This window comes from Choloepus didactylus, chromosome 11 (assembly GCF_015220235.1).
Source record: "Choloepus didactylus isolate mChoDid1 chromosome 11, mChoDid1.pri, whole genome shotgun sequence".
NCBI classification, from domain to species: Eukaryota; Metazoa; Chordata; class Mammalia; order Pilosa; family Megalonychidae; genus Choloepus; species Choloepus didactylus.
Genome location: NC_051317.1, coordinates 32215116 through 32232251, shown reverse-complemented (window position 1 = coordinate 32232251; position 17136 = coordinate 32215116). Strand labels below are relative to the sequence as shown.

Below are 17136 nucleotides of genomic sequence, written 5' to 3'. Positions count from 1 at the left end.
CGGTCTGGAGCTGGGGCCAATCACGGCGCACCGGAAGTGGCGGCGGGGTCTCTACAGCTTCCGCGTCCGGAGTCTGCCAAAGGCTGCTGGGCGGAGTAAAGGATGTCGCTTGGGGGCATCGCGGGTCTCCTGGCGTTGCGATTCCCGGAGCCGGCCGAGCTCGGTCGCTGAGCACGCAGGCTTACAGGTTGGCTTTCCCGCCGCGGCGTATGTGGTCCCTCCGCGTCGCAGAAGCACCTGCGCAGTGCTGGCCGGCCGCAGTAAGGAGCGCGGTTCCCGGAGCGCCGGGGCTCCCCTTCCCGTGTCCTGCAGACTCGTCTCTCCGAATCCCCCGGTGGGGCGTTTAGGTCTAGACGGGCGCCACCTCTTCCTCCTCTTTGCCCCTTTGCTCTCTTCATTCTACTTAACCTCCATTTGCCAAGCTAGAACTTTGCTTTTCTTCCTTCCTTAGTCCTTGCGGAATCCCAATTCTGAGGGGAAACCTACACCTTAGGGCACGTTAAGCGCGTTTTTAACCCTTTCTATGACGTATCTGAAATTTTACAACTTTACCCTTTGCCCTTGAGTAAATTTACTTTTATCCAAACGCGAGTTCCTTCTTTCAATATAGATATATGAAATATAAATATGGAGCGTGGTTAAGAGCTAGGCTATATGAGTTTGAATCTCAGCTACCACTTAACTAGTTGTGTAAACTGTGGAAAATAACTTATCTGTTTCACTTTTCTCATCTGTCTAAAATGAGGATAAAAGTACTTAGTTCGTTGTGTTGAGAGGATTAACTGCGCTAATACACATAAAGAACTTTTACCAGTGTCTGGTAAATACCTACTGGCATGGTTAGCTGCCAGCCACTTTTCTAGGCCCTGATCTTGTGATTACGTTTTAGCAGGAAATTTGTAAACATCTTGTTTTTGCTTCTCCACTTTAATTTAATAAAAATTGATGATGTTGGATGAGTCATGTTCCAAATTTATTGGACACTTTTTTTTTTTTTATTTAGGTATAGATCAAGAGGAGTTGTGACTCCAGTGACATGGCTTTAATCACCTTGAGGAGGAACCTTTGTCATTTGCCTGATTTTCGAATACATGGAGCTGTGGCTGCTCTGAAAAATCAACCTGTGAATCATGTTCACAAGGCAGCCAAGGCGCATCTATGTCCTTTGCTCTTTTCACAACAGTCATCACCTTTCAGGGTCAGGTTCCATCATTCCTGTTGTAAAAAGTTCCATTCGGAAAATGGAAATGACCTTCATCCAGTTGGTGAACCCATGTTTTCTCAAGTACATGATTGGGACAGGCAGGGAGAAAATACTGAAAACGTTGATGAAGAGAGATTTTACAGGAGACTAAGCAGCTTCACTTCATCAGCAGAAGTGTTAGGTTTTATAAGCACACTGGCCACTCTGCCTGATGCTGTGGCAGCAAGAGCTCTGCAGTGGATTTGTGAGATGGAAAAAAAAGATGGCAACAGCAGGTTGCCAAAAGAAATACTAGAAAATAACATCTTCAAGGCTTTATGCTTTCGATTTGAACAGGAACCTTCACGTCTGTCAAATACTGATATAGTGACTGCTTTGCAAGCTCTGAGTCTGTTGCATGTGGATCCTCAGAGTGGCTTGTTAGTGAGCCTGGTGGCAGAATGCCAAAGTCGTCTCAGAAAGGGTGGCCTAGAAGTCCACAATCTCTGTATTCTTGGAGAAAGTCTGATTAAACTGCAAGGTCCAGGTTGTACGACACTAGAAGTGATCCTGTGCCAACTGCAAGGTGAAAATTTGGAAAAATTTACCCCAGAGGATATTGTGGCCCTTTATAGAATGTTTCAAGCATGTCCTGGAAAAGTGGAACAGCTCCAGACATTTTTAAATCAGGTGAACAACTACTCTCTGTCAGTTGTTTCCAATCTGAGTCCTAAATTGATTAGCCAAATGCTCAATGCCCTAGTGGCACTTGATCAAACTCGAGCTCTTCCTCTGATTATAAAATTGGGTAAATACGCTGTTAGGCATATCCCTAATTTCACCAATGAAGAGCTGAAGAAAGTCTTAGAGGCTTTCATATATTTTGGACACACTGACAGATTTTTTACAAAAGCCCTGGAGCAACATGTGTCTGCACTTTGTCCTTCTCTGAATCCTGAAATTGTCAGCAAAATCATGGAGTACTGCAGTAGAAGACTGATTCTTTCAAAACCCATCTTGGATGCAGCAGCAGAAATTTTTGTTTGCCAATCAGAAAAGTTTTCACCTAGTCAGATTTCTGAATTAATCGAACCATTTGGGAAACTCAATTATTTACCCCCAAATGCCTCTGCTTTATTTAGAAAGCTAGAAAATACACTATTCACAGATTTCAATCATTTTCCACCCAAAATACTACTGAAACTTCTCCATTCATGTTTGCTTATTGAACGCCATCCAGTCAACTTTATGGCAAAAATATTTAGCCCTTATTTTCTTCAACAGCTGCAAGGTTAGTTGGTTATAACTTCTGAGAGTGGAAACATGAACATTTAAACTTGTGATGCTTTCAAGTCTGTGTACCTTTAACACTGAGCAGTGCTGTGCCTTTGTTTCTCTTACCTAATGATCCATAGAAGAGGTCTGAAGTGGCACATGTTTCTGTAAGTCCAGGGTTAAGAATGCTAGGACATTTAGAGGGAGGAAAGCAGATTTGGGTAAAGTTTCTGCTGCGCTAGGTGAGGAGTTGTGTTCTTGTGGAGATACGGTCATCGTGGTGGTGATACCACAATAATGTGCTAGAGAATCAAAGTATCTCTAATCTGTTTTTTGAGAGGATGGTGTTGTTCTTGACTTAAATATGTCAGATTTCTGGATCTCCATAGTTAAAGAGATCCCCACTAATCTCCCTAAGGTTTTGTAAGTTATATTGTGTAGTTAAGAGCCTGGGTTCTTAGAAGTCAAAATGAGATGTCATTGGTGGCAAGCTAGAGGGTATAATTCTAACAAGTTCATTTCCTACTGGTGCTTAAAAATCCCTTGTACTTCTGGGGTGAATGAACTAAATTTGTGAGTTCATGATGTTTTCTTATTACATTTACCAAAATTCAAACGTAACTGACTGGGATGTTATTAATTTCAGGTGAAGAAACATATCTGGACAGGTTGAATCTGGCACAACTGACACAACTGTACTTGACCTCAGTCCTGGAATGTCCTTTCTATAAGGTGAAAATACAAACTGCATGGCCTGATTTCTCTGAGAGCAAACTGTTTTCTTTTGCCCCTCCTGAAAGGTCCCTACTCTTGACCTATCTCAGTAACCTTATTAAAAGGGAAAACTTTCATTTACTTGGATTTAGTCACTACCAGCTAAGCTTTTCTTTGATAAGTTGACCCCATTTCTGTCTTTTGTCCTGTAGGACCAATTTCCTGCTGTATGAGATTTCTAGAGGGTTTCAACAAGTGTTGAAGCATATGAGTCTTCATATTCCTAGATTCACTCAGAGGGTTTTAAAGGACTTCAGCACGCAAAATGGCAATAAATGTGTGAATCTCTGAATACTACAAATCCTTTTTCTGAGTGCATTTTTAAGCCAAGCCAGAAAATTCACTTGTTTCTGATAGAGTTTAGTTAAGGTAGAGTCTTTGCTTCCCTACAAGTACTATAAAGATTCACTCTCATAACCTATACCACATGCCTTTTTTGTGTGATCAGAAGTAGCTTCACCACACTTGGTCATCCCCTGTTTTGTCCTCCTTCTTGACTCAAAATCACTTTTAAGAGTATCTCATTCTTGGAATAAGGTAAAGAAATGGAAAGACATAACAATACCAAGTCATGTAAAGATAAATATTAATATTGATTAGCTTTAACCACCTCCCATCCCTAAGTAAAAAAGTTTTAACTGTGCTTTCTATACCAAGTGTACACAAATATATAAACCAATTTTTCTCTTTGTTGGAGGACACTATTTAAATTACACTACAATTTGCCTTTATGCCCAGTATGTCATAGCATTCCTCCAGACCAATGCATATAGATCAAATACACTCTTTTTAAAAGTAGCACGGCATTTTATTGTATTTATCCTCCCATTCCTCAGTTGATAGACTTTCAGGTTCTTTCCAGGCTTTGTCTCTATTGGCAGTACTGTCATAAACATCCTTGCACATCTTTCATACTGGGGCCTGTGTTCTTTTAATCTGCAGACTGGAACCCAAAAGTGGGATTACTGGATCAACTGTTGGTAGATGGTGACTCTAACGGGTGTAGATGCCCACATTTCCCCAGCAGTGAATACAGGGGACTGGGTCTCCCTCTCTTCCACTGCACGGCATTGTTAGTCCCTTTCAGTTTTGTCACTCAATTCAATGGAAAAGGGTATCTTATCACGTATTTAGTGAGCAGTAATGAAGTTGAGCATATTGTCAAATGTTTATTGGCCATTTATATTTCCTGGGAATTGCCTTCCTACACCCTAACTCATATTTCTATTGGGTTGTGTTTTTAAGTTTTGTGTGAGAAACTCTGTCCATATTTTAATGACTCTTGACTTTCCCATCATGCTTAAGATTATTTCACCGTTCTGAAATCAGTACAAATATTTTACTAATTTTTCTAATACTTTTTTTATTATATTTAGATCTTTAATCCACCTTGGATTTATTATACAGGTATAACTTGAGGTTTTGTGGGTTCGGTTCCAGACCACCACAATGAAGCAAATATCGCAATAAAGCGAGTCCCACGAATCTTTTGGTTTCCCAATGTCTATCAGGTTATGTTTACACTGTATTGTAGTCTTTTAAGTGTGCAATAACATTATTTCTTGAAAAACAATGCACATACCAATTAAAATGTGACACACGAAATAAGCACACACTGTTGGAAAAATGGCGCCAATAGACTTGCTCCATGCAGGGTTGCCACAGACGTTCAGTTTGTAAAAAACACAGTGTCTGTGAAGCACAGTAAAGTGAGGTGTGCCTGGGGTCTGATGTTTGGTAGGAATTTGACTGTTCTTTTCCAAATAGGTAACTAATTTGCCAGCACCACTTATTCCATAGCTATCCTTTCCTTACTGAATAAGTTTATCATTTTTTCCTGGGTTACAAAATGTAGTTGAATGTCCTTAAGAGTTCCAGAGATGTTTCTGGAACTATGATAGCATTGTTTTAATATTTCTTTTTCTTTTTACAGTGACTATTTTTAAAACACATTTTAAAGATATTTTGAACTATTAAACTTGAACTATACCAAGGATATTTTGTACTGCTGTTTTAAGAAAGATATCTTTCCTAAGTTCTAGAAAAAAAATCATGCCTATAAAGTAATTTTGTATCAAACAAAAGTAGAGAGGTAACTCACTACTTTCAGTTTATTCTCTGGTTTTGTATCTTATTTCTCTCTCTCTCGCATGTTTGTACGTAATGATTTTTAGGGTCCAAAACTTCTTCCTAAATATCAAGTGAAATCATTTCTAACTCCATGCTGTTCCCTGGAGACCCCTGTGGATTTTCACCTTTATAAATCTGTGATGATTGGATTGATTGACCTTTTAGGAGCAAGATTGTACTTTGCTTCCAAAGTGTTAACGCCCTATTGTTATACAATAGGTAAGTAGTAGGGAGTTGTTTACTGAACCTCAGTGGTTTTATACTCTTGGGGAGCTATAATAGCCATAGAATACAAAATGGAATATTTCCTCCTCTGAAGGCAGTTTAGAACAGCAGTCAAGCATTCAGCTGTGGACTATTTGAATGTAGCTTCGCACATATTAGCAGACGTCTTTGGGCAGTGCATCTAACCTTTTTCTGCTTGATTCCTCATCTGTAAAATGAGAGTAAGGAGACTTTCATACTTTATAGGATTCAGAAAGAATATTTATTAAACTTTATTATGTGGACAAGACATACTTTCCTGTATTTCTAGATATAGTTTTGAAAATGATCCTTAATTGTCCTTTTGATATGTTTTCATATTTAATAGCTTGTTTCAGTCATTTTGAAAAGATTATTGCTGCTGCACGTAGTTCTGTGATTTATGTTCTAAGCCTTGATAAATTTGTTTATTCAAAAACGTCTTAATTGGTCCTGAGCATTCGCTTGGAGAATGCCTTTTGTGGTGTAGGGTGACAATAGACTACAAAAAAATGTGGTCTGTTTTTTTTAATTTACATCCTTAACTTTCTCCATGATCCAAGACCAGTTATGAGTCTATATATAAAATATAAAGTCTTATTTATGGAAGGAATTATTCTAAGGGAAATATCCAGGTTCAAACTGTATTATTTATGTCCTCCTATATTGTATGTTTATGTTATGCAATTTGTTACTCCTTCAAATGTACTATATTAGCATGATAAATCATCAGAGAACCTGTTTTAGTTATAAAACTTTGATACAAAATATTCAGTGAGTCTTTTGATAATAACCCAGAATATGCAAACATTGTTGAGTGCAACCCAAGTTTACTTTTAATACCACTAATGGTTGAAGGAGAAAACACAAACCTCAGATTTGTTTTTCCCAGAACCAATAATAGTGACATGCATTATATTTTAATTTAAAAAACAAAATAAATCCTGAAGCATATTTTTCCATAATTATTACTTATCTTTGTTGCCCTTGGAAAATATATGTAGGAGTTATTCTTTTATTTGTTATCCTCTTAATTTGTTCCAAAGATAATACTGCCATTCTGCGTTCTCTCTGGAAGAAAAAAAAAACACCAACACCAGCAGTGCTGCTATCAGACAACTAAATGTTTGTGAATACTTATAAGAATAAAACCTAAAAGGATGTAATGTATTTGTTAATTCAGCCTTTTCCTATATAATATTTCCAAGTCAGACTTTCTTACATTCCTGGAATTCTGTTTAATAATTCCAAGGGTAATAATGATAAAATGTTTGCTTGGATTACTGTGGGGAAAGTTGATTATTCAGGTGTGTTAAAACAAACTTCTCAGATTAAAAAGAATATTGTAAGGACTAAATAAAGTAATAACAAAAGTGCTCATGGCTTAGCTGCTCTTATAATCCAGGCCTGTGCTGTCCAGCACAGTAGCCACTAGTACATACAGATACTTAAATTAATTAAAATTAAATTCATAATTCAGGTCCTTTGTTGCACTGCCACATGTCAAGTGCTCAGAAGCCGCATGTAGCTGTTAGCTAGCATATTAGCACAGATATAAATATTTCCATCATCAGAGAAGTTTTTGTTGGACAGCGCTGACTATTGAGTCCAAGTCCTTCCTCATACAATTCAAAAAACATCATCTTAAAGAGGGCCGTGTTTGATAGGCTACAAATGGTCCCATTTTCTACCTCTCCTCCTTTGAGGGGCCCTTCTTACAGACAGACTGGCATACACCAGAGGGAAGGGGAGGGAAACTCTGTCCATGCCCCTGGACCACTCGTTGGGGTTGTGGGGTGCTTTACCTGTTTGGGGAGGCACAGGAAGTGATGAGCAGTTTGAGTTGCTTAGGAGTCTAATTTTCTGAATTTAAAGGATTTTCTTCACTGTCTGGATTGAAGGAGTACCGCCAGTTGTAAGGAGAAAGAGAAAGTGTGTGTGGTTTGTGCTGCACCCCAATAACCTGAGAACCCCTTATTTTAGTGTAGCCAGGCCTCCTTAACGTCAGGCTGGCTGAATCAAAATTCTCACCATCGTTGGCTGTGGTCATTACTTTGCAGCCTTCAGTCCTATTGATAAATACATTTTGGAAGAAATCAAAACAGTAAATAAAGGAAATGAAGGAAGAGAGTGTTTGTGAGGGTATCACAGAAAGATTCTTTCCTTTCTTCTCTCACCAGATGTTGAAATTAAATTAGATGAAGAAGGATTTGTATTACCACTTACAGTTAATGAAGATGTACACAAAAGGTAAAGAAACTGTGGTGGTTTTTATGTTACAGGATTTGAGATGAATAGGCAATAATCTTTTTCTTAAAAAGGTAAAAAAAAAAGATATTCTGGAAATTAAAACTACTTTTCAGCTTATGATTTTTGGAAATTCCTTGTAATCTTTTAGAAGCATCATCATTAATAAAACAGTACTTTTTCAACAGGTGAGAGTAACACATTCATGATTTATTTGAAAAGATTGGCCATTAGGAATAGCCAAATCCCAAGTGAACTTTGACTTCTAAAATTCTGTTAATATTTTTAATTGTTTAAAAAATAAGTTTATTTCTCATCTTTAATTTTTCAGAATAGCACTGTGCATTGATGGCCCCAAAAGATTTTGCTTTAACAGCAAAAACTTACTAGGAAAAGAAGCTGTTAAACAAAGGCACCTCCGGTTGCTTGGTTATCAAGTTGTCCAGGTATGGTTCCATCTCTGTTTTTTTTTTTTTCCCCAAAAAGCAATTCCTAATTCAGACTTGTGGACCAAGAATCTTATGTCTCTAATTTAAGTACCAACTTTAATTAGGCTTTTCAGGATACTTGATGTTTTTATAAATCTCTTGATTTGTATTTTGAAATATAGAATTTCAGGACCTTCAGTTTTCCAAAAGCAGAGCATACCTATATTCTCTATAATCTGTGCTTAACTCTGCTTTTACAATTGCTAATTATTGGAATATCTGTTCTGTTTTAATTTCCCCCTGATGAATGGGCAACCTGACCCACTAAAATCGGTTTCACACCTAATGCCTAAGACCTCATTTTTCCTTTGTAAGTTACTTAATAAGGTATTAGGACAAGCACCTAGAGAATGTAAATGAGAGTTTCCCTAAATCTCCAAGGTATCAGTCCTAGTCTGCTCTTTGGCTTCCTCTTTGGCTTACTCTTTTCCAGTCTGTTTTAAACACCCCAGGTTAATCTTGTCAGCATGTGCTCAGAAACTGTTTCTTTACTGCTTACAGGATAAAGTAGAAGCTCCTTTACACTAACATCCAAGACCCCCCATGGTCTCCTGGCAGCCACCCCCTGCAGGCCCACAGCCTGCCACCCAGCCCCCTTGCTCCAAGCTGGGTGGTCTCCCCCCTCCACCCCCCAAACCCACTCCGTTCTCTCCTGCCTTGCTCCCTTGCCCAGGTGCACCACCAGATTGTTTCTTTCCATGTCTAGATTCTGTCCATTCAGCAACACCCTGCTTGGGTCTAGTCCTTTCACCGTAATCTAAATGTAGACTCCCTCTGAATGCCAGAGCACTGATTTTCTTAGCACATTCTGCTTTGCATTGTTGCTTACTACTTGTATTTATTGTGTCCTTGAGGGCAGGGATCATGTTTGATTCTTCTTTAAATATCCCTTTTATTCATCCAACAAATATTTATTGAGCCCTGTTTTGTGCCAGGCACTATTCTGGGCTCTGGGAGTACATAGCGAATGAGATAGGCATGACCTCTGCCCTTACTGTTCTTGTTGTGGGGGTGGGAGGGGCAGGGCAGGGGAGCAGGTTGTTAGAGACAAACAAGTTAAAAAAACATGATAATTTCAATTGTGAAAGTTTATGATGGCCAGTTTTTGGGTTTTTTTTTTTTTTCCTCCTCTCCTAACAGATTCCCTATCATGAGGTTGAGATGCTAAAATCAAGACCTGAGTTAGTGGAATATTTACAAAGAAAATTATTTTCTCAAAACGATGAGGTTCAACGGTAACAAGAAGGAATACTGACTTCAGAACTCAGACTGTGGAAGAAGTTGCATTTTTGTGGGACACAATATAAAAAAGAATTTAATTTGTGAATTAGCCATTTTGCAGAATTGTGGACTATTTGGTGATCTGAAAAGGGTTGTACACATCTTACAGAGATACAGAAGGATCTGTGGTTTTCCTTATACTCTGTATACCAAGTATCACTGGTTGATTTTAAATTAATTTTAATACTAGTATCATAGATACTTATTTTTATATATCAAACAATTGATTAAGTACAATAAAGGAATATAATGAATAAATATTATTTTTAAACCTATCATCTTGTAATAGTTACAGTATCCGCTAAATGTAAATAGTATGCTTTTTTAGAGACCTTCATTTCCTCTTCTAACAAATATAAGGAAGAAATATCTCCCATTTCCTGATTATTTTGGTAGTGGAAGTAATGTGTGGTGAGAAGGAGCAGTGGAGAAACAGATGGCATCATTTTGGATTGTAACATTTATAATTACAGAAATATGCAGAAATAGTCTTAAAATAAAAGATTAGGTCAGAAGCTTTTTTTTTTAAATAAAGATACAAAGAAGTGAAAAGGCAACTTAATTAGGTTGAGTTGTGTGTGCATGTGTGCAAGTGTGTGTGTGTGTCGGGGCTTGACTGGAGGGAATATTTTCTAAATTTTAAATCATGAGTGAATTACATTGTATTTAGCAATGCCCAGGTGCTACATTGTCCCATTAGGCTCAGGTTAAGAATTCAGTGAGGAGGAAAATAAGGAATGTGTGACTAGTAAGAGCTGTGGAGTTAGGAAACTGGGGTTCTACCACCAGCTAGTTCTGTTTTTCCTACTCTTTACCGAGCCCTGTGCCAAGCACTTGAACACAATGCTTGTGTGATTCTCAGGGGCTTCTGACTTAGGCAGTGTCCTCGGAGAGGAGAGGTGGCCTGTGCACTCCATACCACCAGTGCTGGAGAGGAGATTTGAATCTGGTCCTGAGAATCAGTACAGAGGGTGGCCAAGAATCTAGGTTCACGAATTGAGTGCAGCTTCACCACTTGCTGAATGTGTAATCCTAAATAAGAATGAAATGAGCTAATACATACAAAACACTTAGAAAAGTGCCCAGCACAACGTAAGCACAGTACGTGTTAGTTGGTATTACTGTCTGAATTTCTACCTGCATTAGCGTTCTCTGGAAAAACAACCAACAGGATTTAGATACATGTGTAAATACGAAGAGATTTCTTATAAGAGTTGTCTCACTCGACCCTGGGGATTGGCAAGTCCTAACTTCATATGGCAAGCTGCAATGAAGGTGACATTGAATTCCCCAGCAGAAGCCACAAGTTGGGAACTGATGGAGGTGATGATGATCCTCAAGAGAAGCTGGTGAAGTAGAGATAGAAATTCTGAGTGCTGAAATCCTCAGTTTTGGCTTTTAAGGCCTCCAACTGATTGGATGATGAGAGTCCCCTCACTGCTGAAGGCAAACTTTGTTGATTAGATGGAATCAACTGACTAATGGTTCAAATCCATCTACAAAATATCCCCACAGTAACAGGCCAGTGTTTGCTTGACCAAACAGCTGGACACCAAAACCCAACAAAGTTGACATGTGAAATTAACCAACACATCACCCCATCATGCTGTACCTTTATAGGTGTGTTTGTCTTTAGAATATGAAATTGAAACTGTGAACTCTAGAGCTTCTAAGTTGACTTTTAAATTTTATGCTTCTTTGCAGAAAAGGAAAGAGACAAAAGGAAACAAACAGATTGGACAGGAGACAGATGCAATAGATTCTGATGTGTTCATATACCCAGGTGATCTTGCTGCTCACTTGGGGGTCAGGCTTAAAAGGATTCCCACATCTCTGAAACCTTTGGAATTATCTGACGCTGCTTCACAATTCTTATACTGCTTAAAACGTATTCTTGGTTTTGGCTTAAGATCGTTCTGGATCATGCTATGCCTCAGAAACCCCTTTCCCAGTTCTTCTTTGCTGCCATGGACAAATCCAGAGTCATGACCTGCCTTCTGTGATCTCAATCCCTTCACTGCCCCTGACTCCTCTAGTCCATCCTTACTGAGCTATTTACCTATCCCCGTTACTGAGCTCATCCTTGGGTCTGAAACTAAACCCTGAATGTGTAGTTTAAAGAGGGGAGAGACTTATCTAAATCACCATGCAACTTGGTAGTGTTGGTCTGCTGTAAACACTATGAAGAAAATGTACAACCCTCAATAGTCTTCCTCCACCCCATCTCCTTACCTCGGATCCCCATCTGTCATGGCTTTCATCAGAGTCAGGTGCACCTCCCTCTGTACTTTTAGTTACATCCTCTGGCGCCCTTGCCTCATTTGGCCTCTCCCCTACCCACTTCATACATTCATCAAACATTCATTAACAAACCATGTATGCGGGCAGTGTGCTACATGCTGGCACTCCAGAGGTAAATTGCAAAGAGCCCTACCCTTGCGCTAGCAGTTAAGTGGGATAAATAGGTAAGTGACTGACCTTACAGTGACGGGCCGGGGGTATTCTGGAGGCTTGTGCTAGCCTCCTCAGGAGTGCAGATTGAGGAGACTTCAGACCTGCCCAGCGAGTGAGAGAAGTCCTCTTGAGAGATTCCTGAGCTGAGTCTTGGAAGGAAGAGCTGAGGGTGTCTGTGTAGGTTGGGAGCATCTCCGGCATCGCCATGGCTGAAGCACACAGTGCAAAGCATGCAGGGGAGTTGAGCAACGAGGCTGGATCTAACTAACTGGTTAAAACATTTTCATCCTGCAAGCCTGCATGTTAGAATAATTTAAGCTACTAAATAGAGGATTGCTGGCTTCACTCTTACCCACTACAGTTGAGATGAATTTGACAAGCTCTATCAAATTCCAAACTCCTAGCACTTATGAACTGTATCCTCATGCTACTAAATTTTAGTGTTTTTACCTATACAAGCAAAATTGATGGTACCATTGGGGCCATCTGCCTTTCGTAATGTACTTTGCCCAGCAACCCTGCAATTGTGTGACAGGGCAAAACCAAGATTCAACTGTTTTAACTTTCACCACATGGTAGTTGTCTCATAACAAAGAACCTGAAGACTGTATGGTTACTTTCCTATGAATTGTTAACAGGCTTTCAAAACATTTTCCTGGTTTTCCCGTTGGAAGTCTAGGAGAAAATAAAAATGATGATACTGTGCCTGTTGCAGTTACATAGCCAGTCTGATAGTTCTTGGTAGCATACATCTGAATATATTTTTGAATACAGCATAATCTTGCTGTGTTAGTCTTCAAAATTAAAGCAGAGAAAGGAAGTTGGATGAAAAGAATTGCTTTACTTGCCAGCATAACCTCTGAAGCAATGATGCCCTTCCCTGGGTCTATCAGTGGGGGGCAGCAAAGTTCAGGACATTTGCTTACCTCCCCCCAGGTAAGGAATGCACTTTGTCTGGGCCAGGCCTGGACGCTGGTGGCTGCTGGGCTTAGAGGTGCCTGCTGGAATGTTAGTTCCACAGGGACAAGGGGCCTGCCTTCCTTAGCATGGCTGGGTGCATATGGGAACTTGGTGAGTATTTGTTAGGTGGAAGAAAGAAGAGGACCAGAAATCAGCATATTTGAGAGTCCTGGGGGAAAAAAAAGAGCAGTCAGTTCCTTACAAGAAAGCTATACTACTTCAAGACTCCGTGCACAGATCCAGAGAGGAAATCTTGGCTCAGTAGTGATGACCTGGGCAGGGGACTCTGAAGTCTGAGAGTTCCCCAAACGGCAAATACACCCAGATCCATCTGTAGCCCACATAGAGAAGGCTAGTGCTGAAACATGTCATGTAAATCACTAGCCCAGCGCCTGGCAAATGGTGAGCACTCAGTAAGCGCTGGGTGCTATTGTTACTGATACAGGTGCCAGTTTGCATTTCCAGTTAAACTTTATTGATACAAGCATGTAAGGACAAATAGGAGAACGCAGACTGACTTGCTGGTTAATACTACCAGGAACGTGTGGTTACTGCTTTTGTTAATTAGCATCAAGGAAACAGTGCTGAGAACTATGTTCTCTAAAGTCTCTGGTGTTTGAACTTTGCTGTCTGAAAATCTTATCCTAAGATGGAACATTCCACTATTGCCTAGAAGATCTGAGCCACACGGGCCATTTTGACCCAGAGGAGTCTCAATTTCCAGCCCCAGTGCAGAGCTTCAAATAAAGGGGTTTTGGGACGCAACCTTCCACATTTATCTTACCTTTGTGGATATTCTGAGACACTTTGTCAAGCCAGGCCTAATATGGACCCGTTTACACAAAACCTTGATTTGCTTTGAGTCTATCCAACCGAGCTTCATGAAATTGTTACCTAAACTCACCCTTTCCTCAAACCCTGTCATAACCTGTCTATTCCTTTGGTAAGATGCCTCTTGGTTCCCCTAATGTGCTGCACCAGTTAATAAACCTAATTTTGCTGAACTACAGGTTTGTTCCTAATGTTATTTGGGGCTTTATCATATGAAATTTGCCTTAATATACTTATAATCCCATGTCAGAAAAACAAAGAAGTATCTCTCCCTCCATTACCTCCCACAGTCCCTGGCATCAAGTGTGCATTATATGTGGGTTGAAATGATGATATTTTGGGTTCTAGTGTTTGCAAGAAACACTCTCTCTTAGTAACTCTACTCTTCCTAACTTTTATTGTGGAAAATTTTGAACATGCATAGCAGTAGAAAGAAAAACATAATGGGACCCATGTGTCATTTCATTCAGCACGAACCATTCCCCAGTTTTTCCAATCATGTTTCATCTATTTTCTTTTTCTTCTAATTTCTTTTTTTGTTTTCTTACTGGAATAATTCTAGAGAAATCCAAGATTTTTATCCTGAACACTTCACTATTTATCCATAAACAATAAACTTTTTCTTCTTTTCATCTAACCATCCTGCCATTATTACAACTGACAAAGTTAATAATTCCTTATAATCATCTAATACCCAGTCTATATTCTAAATTTCCTATGCTATCTCAAAAAAAAAAATTTTATCTGTTGATTTGTCCACATATTTCTTTTAGTTTCTTAGTTGTGAGGAGCGTGATAGAAAAGGCCTAAACTGCTTTGAAGAGACTGTTTGTGGAAATATGGACTCTAAAGATACTTCTGATGAGGACTTGAGCAGAAATGATGAATGTTTTTGCACACTGGAAGGAAGGCAATCCTCGTTTTAAAGTGGCAGAGAATTTGGCAAAATTGAATCCTGTTGTTGGATGTAAGGCAGAATTTGAAAGCGACAACCTGGAATATTTAGCTGATGAGATCGCCAAGCAAAATATAGAAGAAGTAGCCTGGCTCCTCCTTGCAGCTTATAGTAAAATGCAACAGGACAGAGATAAACTTAGAACTGAGCTCTTGGATTCAAAGAAACCAGAAATCTGATGGTTTGGAAAATTCCAGGCTTCCAGGGGGTGGATCCCCAGAAGCTACAGCCCAACGTGAGGATGTTACCAAACATGGAACCCAGCTGCCATTTCAGTACAAGCCAAGATTGGAAATGGAGTTATCCAGAAAGGTTTTCTGGAAAGTTCTGTTGTCTGACAGCTTTGACCCCTGTGTGCTTCATGCAAAGCCAACAGAATTTTTGCAAGATCTTTCTAGACGGAGTCACTGCCCAACGGTTTCTTATTCTATAATTTCCCCCCTCACCTAGTTTTCACATCATCAATTGATTGGCAGAATTGGATCCATTGCTCTGTAGAGTGTCCCACATTTTTGGTTTGGTGTTATTTAATTTGTCCCTCTATTTCTCTTTGTCCTATCAAGTCAAAAATTAGATCCAGAAACTTGCTCAGATTCAGGTTGAATTTTTTGGTTGAGGATACTTAAGAGGTGGTGCTGTGTATTTCCTTTACCTCATACCATAATACCTGATTGTTCTCTCTTATTGATGATAATTAAGATTGATCAGTGGATTCCCATATTATCAGCCTGATGCATCCATTATATAGTTCCCCATTGTATGAGTCCAGAGGAAAAAATACCAACTATATATATAAATTTGTATTTATTATATTATTTATATTTATTGGTAATATTATAAATATGATCTTATTTATGTTATATATATTATTTATATCATTTTGTTAATTGATATTATTTATATATGTTTACTACAGGCTTATTATATAATTGGCTCATGTGACTTTGGGGGCTGGGAAGACCAAATTCCATAGGGTAGGTTGAAAGCTGGAAACACTGATAAAGGTGACTCTGAAGTCTGGAAATTCCTTATTAGCCAGGGGAAGCTGGGTGAAGTAGAGGCAGTAATTCTTCCTGATTTCTGAAATCCTCAGTTCTGGCTTTAAAGACCTCCAGCTGACTGCATGAGGAGACTCCCCACATTGCTGAGGGCAAGCTCCTTTGTTGAGTGTAGATGCAATCAACTGCTTACGTGATCAACCGGCTGTAGATACAAACCCATCCATGAAATACCCTCACGCTAACGATCAGGCCAGTGCTTGCTTGACTAAACAACCAGACACCATAACCTAACCATGTTGACACATTAATTTGATCAGCACACCCTTCAAAGTCTCACCTAATGGTTTTAGGATCTGTTCTAATACTGTGATTGCTGCCTGGATCTATTATTTTATTAGGAGTTACAAAAAGTATTAGTAGTTCTATCATTCCTTCTACATTAACTCATATTTGTCTATAAATAAGAAATTTCTACCATCAGTTATTTGTTTTCACTGAAATAAAGTTTATACAGAAAAAGCAAGATAAATGCTTCTTTCCATGTATCAGTTTTTAAAATAAAGAATTAGGGGTCCAGTCAGTTTGTTTTGTTTTAGAATGCTTATGAACTCATCAGTTTTTATATATTTGATGTGCTTCAATCCACTGCAGTCCTTTTTTTGAAACTTAAATTGCACCATTAAAGACCAGCAAGAGACCGTTCAGACTAGCATCTTTGTCCTCTTGGCCTCACCATGTTGGTTTCTGAAGTGTTGTTGGCAGAACAGCAGTACCGGGCTCCCATGAGACCCGGGGTCAGTCATTTCCCTAAGAATCCCTGCTTCCTGAGGTACTGATGCTCATTGCTAGGATTGTCATCCTTTGGGATTTCTCATTTAGGCATCAGATAAAATTGGGTCCACTTTTATTTCAAAATCAACAAAGTGAACAAACCAAAATTAAATTGACATTTATGTCTTGCTTCTTAAGTTTGATGTTTAAAAGTGACTAACCATGACTGCCATCCACTGAACAGATTGGCCTTCAGGAAAAACCTGACGATTGGTTTCCAAATCTACTGACAATAGTTATGTCTTTTGACCAGGGAAGAGGCGTTAAATGAGGCTTGTTTAATCCCACCACGGATCGCTCCCCGTGTCCATGACCGAGGTAAGCTGGCTTTAGGGCTTGGGCTTCCCTGTTCTGGGAGCCACGTCAATGCTGTTATTCTTATTGTTAAATGATGCTGACAGGGGATTTGGAAACCAGTGCAGACAGGTTATTTGGGCTTACAGGAGCACTATTTCATAACCCTTAAGTTTATAATACCCTTTA

The 17136-nt window shown here is 39.3% G+C and overlaps 1 protein-coding gene across 7 annotated transcripts; it reads left to right on the top strand.

The window, feature by feature from the left end:
- Window positions 1-47: 47 nt before the first annotated feature.
- Window positions 48-9896, top strand: FASTKD3 (FAST kinase domains 3). 7 transcript variants are annotated; one of them, XM_037799009.1, is made up of 7 exons: window positions 53-187; window positions 1004-2474; window positions 3105-3190; window positions 5407-5581; window positions 7786-7855; window positions 8184-8298; window positions 9481-9896. In XM_037799009.1, exons 2-7 carry the CDS (start codon window positions 1037-1039, stop codon window positions 9577-9579), a joined length of 1983 nt encoding a protein of 660 aa, XP_037654937.1. In that variant the 5' UTR covers window positions 53-187; window positions 1004-1036; the 3' UTR covers window positions 9580-9896. The 7 variants fall into 7 exon arrangements, with proteins under 7 accessions (XP_037654941.1, XP_037654937.1, XP_037654938.1 ...); XM_037799010.1 differs by having other exon boundaries at window positions 53-260; XM_037799014.1 differs by having other exon boundaries at window positions 55-187; window positions 1004-1769.
- The last annotated feature ends 7240 nt before the right edge of the window (window positions 9897-17136 follow it).

Coding starts and splice junctions, on each gene's coding strand:
- FASTKD3 (XM_037799009.1), top strand. CDS start 1,037: ATGGCTTTAATCACCTTGAGGAGGAACCTTTGTCATTTGCCTGATTTT. Junction 2,475..3,104: donor TTTTCTTCAACAGCTGCAAG/GTTAGTTGGTTA, acceptor TATTAATTTCAG/GTGAAGAAACATATCTGGAC. Junction 8,299..9,480: donor TTGGTTATCAAGTTGTCCAG/GTATGGTTCCAT, acceptor CTCTCCTAACAG/ATTCCCTATCATGAGGTTGA.